At 43.5% G+C, this 13,136-nt stretch overlaps 1 protein-coding gene and 1 long non-coding RNA gene across 4 annotated transcripts in view; one reads left to right on the top strand and one right to left on the bottom strand.

The window, feature by feature from the left end:
• Positions 1–13,136, bottom strand: part of LOC101078718 (spermatid perinuclear RNA-binding protein-like) — a 34,220-nt gene that overhangs the window by 15,187 nt on the left and 5,897 nt on the right. For 2 of the 3 annotated variants that reach the window (XM_029829514.1, XM_011615364.2), the window contains exons 2-5: positions 6,680–6,798; positions 4,549–4,772; positions 3,491–3,656; positions 2,583–2,727 (exon numbers count right to left, since the gene is read on the bottom strand). In XM_029829514.1, the coding sequence (XP_029685374.1) occupies positions 2,583–2,727; positions 3,491–3,656; positions 4,549–4,772; positions 6,680–6,682 (538 nt within the window). In that variant the 5' untranslated portion in view covers positions 6,683–6,798. Of the gene's footprint in view, positions 1–2,582; positions 2,728–3,490; positions 3,657–4,548; positions 4,773–6,679; positions 6,799–7,186; positions 7,274–13,136 lie in introns of all 3 variants that reach the window. The other variant, XM_029829513.1, reaches the window with a different exon arrangement.
• Positions 6,683–7,539, top strand: LOC115247514 (uncharacterized). The gene is made up of 2 exons (XR_003886590.1): positions 6,683–6,816; positions 7,422–7,539. It is a non-coding gene; the product is annotated as an uncharacterized lncRNA (long non-coding RNA).

The following is a 13,136-nucleotide window of genomic DNA, read 5'->3' as shown; positions in this document are numbered from 1 at the left end:
GCTGCAGTGGAGACCGCAGTAAAAGCTGAAGAAGATGGAAGAGGTGGACGACAAACAGAGCCCATGAGAGACACAGGGTCTGTCCCATGTCACCCACCTCCAAGACCACAAGACTGAGGACCTTCGTGTGCTGCCCCTGGGACTTCTGGGTAATGCAAATTTAAGCCCTGACGGTATATCTGTGGCTATTGGCACAACCGTAAGACGACATTAGTCAAACAAATGTTTAATTTGCCACTTTGCAGTTGCTGATTTAACCAATATATACAGTGTTTATAGATGCTAAGCTAAGCAGTTCCCTCAGGTTGCACATAATTTAATTTATGGACTGAATATTAAAACCATTGTTATTATCTTGGCGTAACATTAACCTATATCCCAATTTTATGGAGCCTCAAACCTGCTTTTGGAATTATTTAATCATTAGATTTATTTTTGCTGTAAGTTGCGATTTAGGAAGAAGACATTAATCACCGTGGCCTCACGAAGACAAGGTTCTTAGACTCCCACCTCTGTAAAGCTAGTACGCAGTTGCTGTAGGTCCTGAGAACACGAGTGAAAACAGGCAGAAAATGTCTCAGCAAATGTCTTGACAGCAGATCTGAACGTTTCATCGTATCAGCAGCAACTGAGAAGTACAACAGGTGATCAATCTGATGCCATGATGCTATTGTTGGTATACACATGAATGAATTCTAATTGGTTTTCCTTTAATCACAAATTGTTTTAATTACACAAACAATCTGCAATCACGTTCTATAATAATGTGATGAATAGCTTAATATGCAGCCCGCTCGAGAGTAAAGTAGATCTGCAGCTGCAGCACACATTAAACAATTCCATCAGTAAAAACAATAATGTTGGTGCTAAATATGCATTCTTATCCTGTGGTTGTGTGTTCAGACTTGTGTTGTGACTGATCCACATGCATACAAAAATTGTGGTGGCCGTATCCCAGAGGCAGTCCATGAAGGAACTGTCACTCACAGGTCAACACAGCTAAATTCTCCCTAATACCAGCCTTGGGGAGGTTGTGATTAGTGACCAGGACGTCAGATTAATTTGGTTACAATTTAACGACATGAAATTATGGAATGTCATTCTGAGCCAATGAAAATTCTTCCACTATTTTAATAAACAGTGCAGATCCAGAAACAAACCCCTCATTTTTGCCCTTTTATTCTATCTGCTCGGTAGTAGACATGGACCAGAATTTCATGGTGACGCAAATGAGACTCCAGAAACAGAGGAGGGGGGGGTAGAGGAGCATATCTGAGGCAGAGAGGGGGTAGGCTGGATTCATGGCTGGGGAAGCCCCTTGTACCCGGGCTTTTCTCCTGCTGGTTGGGGCGCGTCTCATCAGCAGCAGGGCCACAGAAGTGTCAGTCCAGAGAGCGCACTGACCTGCGGAGCTACGGCAACAAAACCAACAGTGAGTCAGCAGAGGTCAGCGACACCAAGCACTGTGTAATAACCAAGAGTCATCTGTGAGCTGGCGGGAGGCAGTTATAGCTTACTCACCAGAAAACATTGTCCTAAATGTGTTCCTTAAAGACCCGTTAGAGTTAATAGATCAGAACCAGAGCAGGGGTGTACGGCCAGAGTTATTCTAACACACACACATAAGCTAACGCTGCTCATGATATACTTGTGTGTTCACAAACATTATTGCGCAGTCTAGAGAGTGTTTCTGGTGTGGAAAAAAAACACTTAAGTTGCAGCATGAGATTAAAGACATGTTTCAACATAAAAAGATGTTTAAACATAAATACCGGTAGTAAAATAATGTCAAATATGAGTAAAGTTGTCAGCCCTATTTATAATGATGGTTTACAACATGAGCAAAAAGTGACATGTGACTGAGCTCTGAAGCAGATCCAAACCCAAACAAAGGACAATCAGAGGACAAAGAGGACAACCAGAGGACAGAAGACAAGGGTGTTTCCCTAAAACCCAAGCAGCAACATCTTTGTCCATTGAGGAGGAAAGGTTTAAAATGCCATGTGACTCCATAATCCGTTTTTCTTCCTTTAGCAATGCCTCGACATCATCTGCCCCACTGGGAGATCACAATGACACTTTCTGCTCCATAATGGAAGCTCCTCTCATCGCTCGCCATTTTTAATTTTGCTCCCGCTCATGGGAGAAAACAAACAGGCTGGAAGTACTGATGTGTGACAGCACTCCAAGACAGTGCACAAAAGAGTTTCCAGCACTGCTTGAAAGCAGGCGAGTTGTATTTTTATTCATCGTCGCATTATCAAAAGGCTGTTTTTTCCCAGGCAACATTGACGTAATACTGGGAATTATATCTGGTGAACGTCTCTACGACGTAGGGTGATAAATGTGGACACTCAGCTGCTATTTCAGCCACACTCAGACCAGATCCATTTCATCCCTCTTTGTTTCCAAGCTTTCAGCTCTCTCCAAGTATCGTCCCGAGATTAAACCTCTATAAAGCTCGAGTTTCATCCATACTTTTACATGCCTGAGTGCCCCCCCCCACCCCCACGTTATATGAAGGTCAAATAAAACTGGGTTCTCAGAAACAGGGGGAAGGGTGGTGGTGGTGGGGTCGATACCTTCTTGTCTGCTGCCGTGTTCTTCCCTCATGGTTAAAGATGAGAGGGTGATCTTCAGGGTCAGCTGGGGGTCTTTGGTGCGGCACACGCGGATGGCTGCCTCGGGCACACACGAACACACTTCATATTTGTCCTCCGTCATCGTCTGTGAAGCAGCACCGCAGGATTAATTACAAATCAAATCGAATGAACCGCTCGGTATCTTTTCTAATTGTAATTGAAACTGCAGGCAGAACTTGTCACTCTCTATCACTTGTTTTACCTGCACTACCAGCTTTTCAAGTGGATTCTCGCTATCTCATCTCTGAGAATTGACCCCCATCTATCCCCCCTGTGCCGGTCAATCTCTCACAGTTTGGCCCAGGAAATTAAACCTTCAGTTGGTTTCCTGCACTGATGATGAAGCGCACACAGCAGCTCCTGCAGGTAATTAACTCAGACGGTGGCGCAGGAAGCACTTTTACGATCGTGTACATTGGCACTGCTTTGTTAACTAACAGATGTTGGATGGGGGAGTTAAGAAAAAGATCTTTTAGGATGAAAAGGCAACAATCTCAGTCTCAAGTGCAGGGAGTATAGAGACGATAGTAAAGACATTAAAAATAGTCTCTTACATCCTGATTCTGGAAAATAATTATATTCTGCAGGATTTTCTAAGAAAAACATCCAAATGTTGTTTCAAACTGAATGTAAATAAAATTTTGCAGCCTTTTCCTACTGTCTATAACCATTTTGGCACATTAGCTCCTGCAATATTTGTGTCATGATGTTGTGCTTCAGTTCAGCAAGTCCACCAATTTCAAATCCTTAACCCAAACACAAGTTTCCTGCTGGAGATTATGAAGAAATCCCCTGGGGAGGTTTACAGGGATGATTCAGCGCGCTGAAGTCTGCATGGGCAAGCCTACCTGGATCTGCAGCGGCAGGTTGGTGCTGATGGTGTACAGCAGCAGTTTGGTGGGCTTCTCCTTGCACATGAGCACCAGCTCCAGATCCATGTCCCCTTTGATCAGAAGGCCTTTGGCCACCAGACCGACACGCGTCACCCCGCAGAGCAACGGCACGCTGTCAGACCTGAGGCCAGGAACACACAGATGCAGTCAGAACTGGTGCGCTCACCTCTGCCATATCTCATTATTTCTCAATGACTTAAGAAGGACTCGGATGGTTGAAGCTTCTCTCCTTACGTCTAATGTTTGCACACTTACTGGACAGCTCATCCCAGTAAGATCAAAGGGAAATCAGGTCCTGTAAGTCTGGAATAACTCCCGAAATCAGAGGTTATAAATATCATATCCTCAATGTCGATCTACTCCCGCTGGATTCCTACCAGAAATGAATGCATGCGAGCCACTAATGATGCACTTGAGTAATGCTAGTGCCTTCAGACACATTCAATGCATGGTTCATATGGCCAGTCATCGGCCATTGTGGGTCTTGGACATGAACACTTTACAGATATCCCAAATCTTTTTAACACCTTTCCCATTTATGCTGCAGCCAGTCAAAAAACAGTAAATAGTTTGGGAGCTGGGGGAAATTAAAGAGTGCAGTTATGAGTTTCTCGACAATAACCGGAGGGTTTCATGTGCGATACAAGAGGAGATGTCCTGATCTGCTTCAGCGTTGCCGATAGTTAAGCATTTTTAAGGTTTAATTTTATATTAGATGATCTGATTTTTCAGATCCCTGTTATCAACAGGGATTCAGTACTTTAGTGTCAGGCACAAAGTTTGTGAAGGAAATGATACAGCTCAGCAACAGCTGAAGTTGCACAGAGGGGAAAAAGGAAACGAGCAATATATATTTTCATTAGCTAAAGGTTTAACACATGCATCCAAAGTTCAAGACATTAAACTCTGATTAGCTGTACTCTGCACGCAGCACAGACAGATGAACCACTGCATTTAATCATAGCAAAGAAAGCAAGCGAGCCTGAAATAAGAGCACAGACAGCAGAACATACTTTGCTTCCTCAGGGTCTTTCTCCACCATATTTTCCCCAGCTTCATCACTGGTCTTTCCTGAGGGTTGGTTGAGGCCGTCCATCCAGTCCGAGACTTTCTTGAGGGCTCCCTCCACAGTGGACACCAGAGTCTGGACGGCCTCCAGCTCCTCCGGGACTGGATAGATGCTGGCATGCTTGGCCATGACATGGCGGTCATCGTTGGCGAACGATCGAAGCAACCTCTGGGAGCAGACACAAAGATGAAGCGTCATTTCTGGTTCCAGCATTTTTAACTGATGCTTACATTCACTATAAATGAGTGCAGAAGGTCATGGCAGAGGCCATTTTTTATTGAAGAAATATTTCCAAAAATGATTCAGAAAGTGAACTGTGGCCTTCAGGACCTCTGAGACGCTTGCTTTGTGAATGAATAATCAGCTTTACGGTCATCCTGGGTGACAATCTACATGTGCTTTCCTGGAACCTCTGAATTCTCAGCCCTGTCATGAATATAGCTTTAATATAAACTTTGCATATGAAGTAGCTCAAAGAATACTGCAATTGACGAGTGATTAGATCCGAGAGAATGTAGATGTAGAACTTGTGAGGGATTTGGTGGATATTATTGTTGCAAAACAGCTCCACAACAGCGTGAGACAATTTAATAAGACATAGGAACAGAGTTTCCAAAGCTCACAGCTTAGTCATGCAAAATTCTTATTATGAAGCACAGAGGAACTTGAAAAATCCCCATCATTAATGTGCTCTCAGGAGTTTTATTCAGCAGCTCATTGTCTTATACAGTCTGTAAAAAAACTGATTCAGATTCAGAGACGTTGTCAGAACTGAAACTACCTGTGCTGCTGCGTGGCCTAGATACAACCCATTACACTTAACATTAACATTTATGACATGTACTCAGGGATGGAGCTCATTCCTCCGAGAGGAAGGAGGGGAAAAAATGTGCGAAATCACTTCCGTGCTCGTTTTCCCAAGCTGGGAGCATCTGCCGGCCCAAGGGGCACTTTCAGTTCAAGGTCAAACTGCTACTTTTCCCGGTCGTACCCTTTCCTTTACGCCCCGGGTCCTCTATTTGCGCCCCTTGTCTTTTCTTTTCCTCTCCGTGGTTCTACCCGCAGCGCTTAAGTACACCTTGATTACAGCGAGTTATTTATGATGGTGCTTAATAATTCATGGACATGAGTCTCTGGGGCTTGTGCAGGAGTCGCCACGGTCATTCATCATGACCTAGCTAATCTCCCGCCGAAGCGCCGAGGGCACCCCGGGCTGCACGGAAGCAGATGTGGGCAACGGCAAGACCCATAATACTGAAACATAAACATACGCATTAACAAGATCTAAATGAAAGATTAAGACTTAAGACTGGCCCAGCATCTGCAAGACAGCTGGGAGTTCAGGATCGCGCCGCAATTAGAATATAATGACGTTCACCGCTTTAATTAATTGCATTGCGGGGTTTGTCAGTGGGAGCCATTTGCTCTAATCCGAAACACACCATTCCTTTAACATTTTCCAGTTCCATTCGGATCACTGGGGAGTTCATTTGACACTCTTTGACAGTATCAATCCTGCCTGGTTTACATAATAGATGAAGGCCAACGAGCTGCTGCTAGAGACACGTCATCTGCACATAAAGACATTGTACAAATATTAAAACGAGCAACATTGTTTATTGTTTAGGAACAAAATCATTGATGCTTTTGGACCACGGCAGTGATGATGGAGGCTGCCACAAGCTTTTCCAGGATTGATTTCCTCCTCCGCACAGCGCAAACACACAATTACGGTAAACTAAACTACCGACCTGTTCTCTGCCTCTAAACTGAGAAGTTTGTGAGCGTGGAAACGGCTGACCTGGTTTAGTCTGAAAACCAAACAAACAGTTAAGCAGACCAAAAGACTCAACAACCTCTTAAGGCGGGGCCACGACAAGCAAAAGGTGAATCATTTAGTGAGTTGCTGTGGAAACCTGCGCTTGTTTCCCCCCCCTCATAAGTCTGACTCAAACCAGCAAAGATTTTGACTGTTACTGTCAGCGTCCCTGCAGCCACCCTGAGCTGCAGTTTCAGTCTGAGCAGACAGAAGACAAGAAGACATGAATGCTGGTGGACGTGTGCAGGAAGCTCACCATGTCCAGGCAGTGAAGGGGTCACAGAAGGGGTCTAGGTCAAGACCAGGTTCCCGCTGCTCTGCCTCTTCATGCAGTCAAAACGTCTCTCGGCTGCCCGATTCTGGGTCACAGACTCACTGCAATGATGAAAACAAGTAAGAAATGAGTAATCCCACCTTTAGAATTCAGATGGTAACGCTTCACTTCACACACACACACACACACACACACACACACACACACACACACACACACACACACACACACACACACACACACACACACACACACACACACACACACACACACACACACACACACACACACACACACACACACACACACGGAGTTACCTTTAACCTTTGTATTTCTTCGATTTTGCCGTTTATAAAAGCTGGTGATCTCGGATTTAAGGCTTATTCTAAGCTGCTCTGAATAAACATCATCTAAATGCTTCATACATGGGCCTGCATTATCGAGCCTAAAATTATAATCCTAAATGCCACAATCGCAACCGTTTCATACCTCACAAACTGAAAACTGCAAAAGCGTCAACGGACGCCGTCTTTTCAGCTCACGCAGGTTTCACCAGACAAAGACTCAGAAGTCAATCTTAAAAACAGAAATAGTGATTTTTGTTAATCCAAGGCTGCACTACTGTTTTAAAGTGGATTAAAATGCAATTTAGTGATATATTTAAGATACTGTAAGTGGAGCTGTAATATTTAATATGAAATCATTTCACTTGTTTGTTTTCCAGGTGGCCAGTCCCAGTCCTAAATATAAAGATGTTCTGCATCTCTTTATGTTGAAATTTTATGGATCTTTGTGGGTTTGAGTCTTTTGTCCGATGTAAGAATAAATATAACTGCTATACCTTAGTCTAATTATACCAAACTCTTATTATGTTCACTGTGTGTTGGGGGAGGATGCAGGGCTGTGTGAGGTTAGGACCAGCATCAATTAGATCTTCTGTCACCTTGACCTCTTTTTCAATGACAACGCGACACTGACTTTTGCCGACATGAAGTCCCATCTGTTCGGTTCAACAGCCAGAAAGTACAAATGAAGGGAGATATTAGTATAAAGCAGACAAATTACTAAGCTATCTGCACAGCTTTCACTCATCCAAATCCTCCTGTTTCCACTTCTGGCCTGTTTTGACTTCAAACAGGAGAACTTCTAAGCATTTACTCCCGCTCAATAATGGAGGATGACCGTGAGTGGCCAGGAACACCAGACCTGAATGCAAAAACTGCAGAAGTGAAGGAATCAGTCCCGACTCACGGCTTAGTGATGCCGTAGATTTTGTCATTAATCTGATCATTTCCACACATTTTCAACATTATCTGTCACTTTAGGATTCAATTCAGTATATTTAAGTCATATTTTATTAAAACATTTTGGTTTTGGTTCAGTTACTTGGCCAGAAAAACAGTAATTTATGCCACAATTCCTTCACAGGCTTGTAAACTTGGAAATCAGCAAGTAGAATAAGCTATAAACAATTCTATTCCTATTTTTTCCTCCTTTTCATCAGCCTCCATATTTAGCACCGTCCTAAGCGATAGATACTATTCTGTGCCATTTTAAACCCTGCAAACACAAACAGATTTGGCTTGTTGATGTTTCATTTGGCCCAAATCCTGATTTTTGTATTCGGTCCTTCTAAAAAGTCCTAATAATGAACAAAAACAGTCAAAACAGCACCTGGTTATAAAACCTAACTTATAAAAAGTGGTTAAAGCAAATACAAGTGGTTTGAATTGGGAATGACTTGCACTCAACAGCAAGACAATGGCCACATTGACACCTTCATTTTCTAATAACCTCTCATCTCCCTGTAGAGGGAGGTGATTAAACAAAGAAAATTAAGGATACAGCAATGACTTTTTAAGGACATTGATGGGGGCTGCCAGAGCAGCAGATGGTGAGCTCAGCACGCAACAAAGAGACAACTCTGATTAGAAAGAGAGCAGAGAACCATTCCAACCTGGATAAAAATAGATTTTTCTACATAACTTTGTTCATGGTCCTCAACAGACTTATAAAATAAAAAAAGACACAGGAGCTGCATTTGACTTCTTAAAAACTACAGAATTGGCAGGTGTGAATGACAACGCCTCCAATATAGGTGTTAAAAAACCCAAGTGTGCCTTTGTAAGCATAGAGGAGCAGAAAGGAGCTTGTCAGGATGAAATCTGGGTGTATTACAGTAACCTGAAAATGCTCATGTGTAGCATAAACTCGGCTGGTATTCTGCTGAATGTGGCCAGAATTAACTTAACACCTGCAGGAGAAGCTCCAGGCAGAAGGCTGGAGCTTGGCCAGAGGTACAGAGAACCCACTGAGTTATGAATTCTGCTCACAAATCGGTGAGCAGCGTGCATAGGACAACACATACTACATTTTTTAATCAATACATTATCAAAAATAGAGTTAGTTACACTGAGCCATGTGCGTCAGGGGGACACTCTCACAGGGCTTTTAGTGGATTTTTGCAGGGTAGCACCAGAGTCAGGGAAGAGACTTCAGTCCTGCTGATATCGGCATTCTGACTTAATGTCCTCTGGACAGAAATATCCACCAAATGGACACGCTGTGCCACTCCAAATCATCACATCCCCAGGTATTCTCCTCAAATCATCCCCTCTGTCTGCTCTGTTCCATTTTGGGAAAGGTCAGCTGAACCCAGGGAGGGTAATATTCTGGGTCTGTGTGTTTATTTAGGTCGTTTTCACTGCAGGGAACTTTTTTTAAGAGCAGGCTTTTATGTGCATTCAAGACTTCAACTAAGGCAGCGGCGCTGAGAGTTTGCTGCAGACAGGAAAGTAAAAAAAAGGCCTTCCTTCATCAAACGCCTCAGCGACTAACATTTGATCTGACAACAAAAGGCAACGCAGACTCTCTCACCATAATCCAAGTGCTGGTATCACATGTTTTTCAACACAACTCAACCGACTGCTCAAAAGCACAAAAGCTTACAGAAAACGGTCAGATTCTACCAACGCAGACATTGAGAGCTTCTCTAGCCGACTTTCTGCTAATGAGATCATTATTCCTAAAATAGTCACTTCTTTTTCCTCGCCTCTAACGCTAACTCACAAACAATAAACATGCACGTAAACGTTCAAAGAAGACCTCAGCAGACAGGGAGACTGTATTCTTCCACGTTTATGCAGATTTATGTCATATTTGGGGAAGCTGACTTCAGACTAAACCCGTCTCTGTCGTCAGTCCGTCCAGGGTTCAGCAGGTTGGGCTGAGCTAGGCTCACAAGCCACCGTCTCCGTTTGTAAGAAAAATATCCCCCTAGCCTTTGTTTAAAGCCCAGCATGAAGCTCAGCCAAACCAAACCCTCTCTGAACCTTATTTCTGATGCGGTCAAACCATCATCGCTGCGGAACAACCAGCAGATAATGGTTTTTCAGCAGAAGGTTCTATTACCTTCCACATCAACTCCCACCGGCATAGCGACATATTTCATCGGATTCTTCAGCAGCACGGAGACGTGTGGTTCTGCAGCAGGGCTGGTATAACCGACTGCAAACACCACACAATAGAGGTGAGCTACAGCTGACACGGGGGTGGGGGTTCTGCAGAGGAAATAACACTCTCGTAGCTGGTAGTTACGTTTACCTTTGAGTAACTTCCCAGCACGCTCTGGTTTTATAGGCTAAGACGCTGCAGCTCCAGTGGCAGTATCGTTCCAAGTCTTTGAAGTTGTATGATGCTTCCAGAAACCCAGCTGGTTCGTTATGAAACAGCAGCTTAAGACTTTTTTTTTTTTTAACCGGAGGTTTAAGCCTTCATTAATGCATTAATGGAGTATCCCTGCACCGGTGGCCTTAAAACATCCCAGCAGCATCATCCATCCTGCCCGTGTGTCAAAACCAGGACTAAAATTGTTTTACTAAAATGCGCATTTGTCAGGTTGAGAGACGCAAAACGAGCTGCTTGTCCTGCCTCGTGGAAACAGTGAAATGTTGAAGTGTTCAGGCTGTATTCGCTCGAAACAGATGATATTTTCACAGATGGTCTCAGGGGAGTCAGCTGCCAATCACTGTCTTCATCCTCATCCACGGGGCCCTCAGATGCTTAACACACCTTCAGCCTGGGAGTCGGATGAAAATATCTTTTTAAGACTGTAATTTCATCGCTGCAGCTCTCCGTCATTACTTTCCAGCTGCAGCTTGTCCCACAGCTCGAGCCAACCAGAGACGATCCTGTTGAAGTACAGAGGCGCAACGTTTAACAGCAACATTTAGTTCTAAATTTACGGCTTTTTCCTGTCGATTTCAGCTCCACCGGTTAGTCAAAATGACAGTGGAGATCTGTCAGCTGAATCCAAACACATCCAATAAAAATACTTTCATTCTGTGAAACTCTGGGTACGTATTGTCTAGTATAAATATGGCAGCAGGAATGTTGGCAGGAAATTGTAAGAAAGACAAGTTAAGATAAGAGGATCGCTGCCCCTCCTTAGGCATTTATGCCAAAACACAAGGCTCATAACACTTTATTATCGACCATCTTCCTCTTCTTTATTGTCCATACATCTCTGACTGTCCCTGCCCTGGAACTTCAAATATATATATAGAATATGTTTAGAATTCCTGCACGTAACAGAATATATTCATTTTTTTTAAATGACAAATTAATATTAATGTAGAATTAATTAATGGGTTGATTTATGTGGGGGGAAAAAAATCTTTTTAATCTTTCTAAAAGGGCATTCTATAATTTACTGTTACTTGATTTAATAATATTCCCCACTAATTTTAAACGTGGTGGGCTGTGCCAATTAGAAATGGGCACAAACAATGTTTCCTTGAACTGGCCTAACCTTTCTGTTTTTAGTGCCATCCATACATTAATGGACAGATATTTTTCCCAGACTTACCTGGCAGCCCTGGGTGAATTTGGGATAAAATCTCAGAGCAAGAAGCTAATTATAAAATCCTGCAGCGTAGCATTCGGCACTGGTCCAAGCAGCCTTTGTGGGCCGAAGGCAACACTGTTCAGCTCGTAAAATCCAGAAAGTGGGTGAAATTATTAGAGCCAGCAGACCTTCTTCGACAACACCTGAGGTATCAACTAAATCGGCTTCAAAGCTCATGTTTAAATCCAGCGGCATGAAGCTAAATCCTACAGGTAGCTTCAGCCTTTGGCTTTTCAAAAACAGATATATAGCCATCAATTTGTACATGAGACAAACAGCAAATACACAAAGACTCGATTGTGATGGTAATCACAAAGTCCCTTAGGCTGAGCAAAAACAATAGATTTTTTCCACCAAATCCATTTTTCAGTTTTCACCTCACTTGAAAGAAGACTTCTGGAAAAATCAAACACTAAATGAGAAATCCAAGGGCCTAAAAGCATTATTAGGAAGAAGACTTGTTCCACTGCAGACCACCAACTTCTGCAGCTTTTTTGCATTAGTCACCTGACAAATGTTGGATATTGATAATCTGACATCAAAGCAGATTTCACACTCATTTAATGCTGCCAGTAGCCACAAAAAGAAAAAAATTATCCTGAAATCAATCTCTGATGCACCAATGGCAGTGATGAACAAAAGACAGGGCCTTCGATTAAATCACCCACAATTCCTACAAAGATTAAAGGTCCTTTCTGCCTCTTTAAGAATCACAAACGCAGGAGAGTCTTTTAAAATAGAAGGACTCTTGCTGCTGCAGCAGCTGCACTGTAGACACATCTCATTTACTACAAGTTAAATCGAAAGGACACAGTACAAATTAATTAAACCTCGGCTGCCTCGTCTTGTGCTCCATGAGGGACTTTCAGGCATGTGCTCCAGCGTTACTTTATCGTGCAACAGGTGCGGGTGATATTTGTGAACGATAATTTGAACCTACAGAAGTAGAAACTTTGTAAATTCTAAGGCTCTCAGGTGAGGCTGCAGGAGCAGCGGTCCACTAATACCGTATTTTCAAGACTATAAGGCGCACCCAAACCACTGAGATTTTCTCAGAAATCGATGGTGCGCCTTATAATATTGTGTGCCTTGTGTGTGGACTGAGTTCCAAAATCTGCTGTGCGCCTTTGGTGGGTGCACTACGGTAAACGCTCCGCCTATCGATTAGCGGCACACCTACACGTAAGGATCCCCTAAAATGGCGCCGGTCAAGCGAGACGTGTATGAATGAGGTTTACTTTAAACTGCAGGACATCGAATATGCGGCTGAAAATGGCAATCGAGCAATCTTAGTGTTTTCGCTTTATGAGGCAGCATCTCTCCATACGCACAAGGACAACTGTTGCGCAGCGGCTGCCCGCGGATCACCAGGAGAGGGTGGCCATCTTCCCTAACCCTAACCCTAACCAGGAGAGGGTGGCCATCTTCCCTAACCCTAACCCTAACCAGGAGAGGGTGGCCATCTTCCCTAACCCTAACCCTAACCAGGAGAGGGTGGCCATCTTCCCTAACCCTAACCAGGAGAGGGTGGCC

Source organism: Takifugu rubripes, chromosome 21 (assembly GCF_901000725.2).
Source record: "Takifugu rubripes chromosome 21, fTakRub1.2, whole genome shotgun sequence".
Classification (NCBI taxonomy): domain Eukaryota; kingdom Metazoa; phylum Chordata; class Actinopteri; order Tetraodontiformes; family Tetraodontidae; genus Takifugu; species Takifugu rubripes.
The sequence above is the reverse complement of the archived record's forward strand: the minus strand, read 5'-3'. Positions and strand labels throughout refer to the sequence as shown.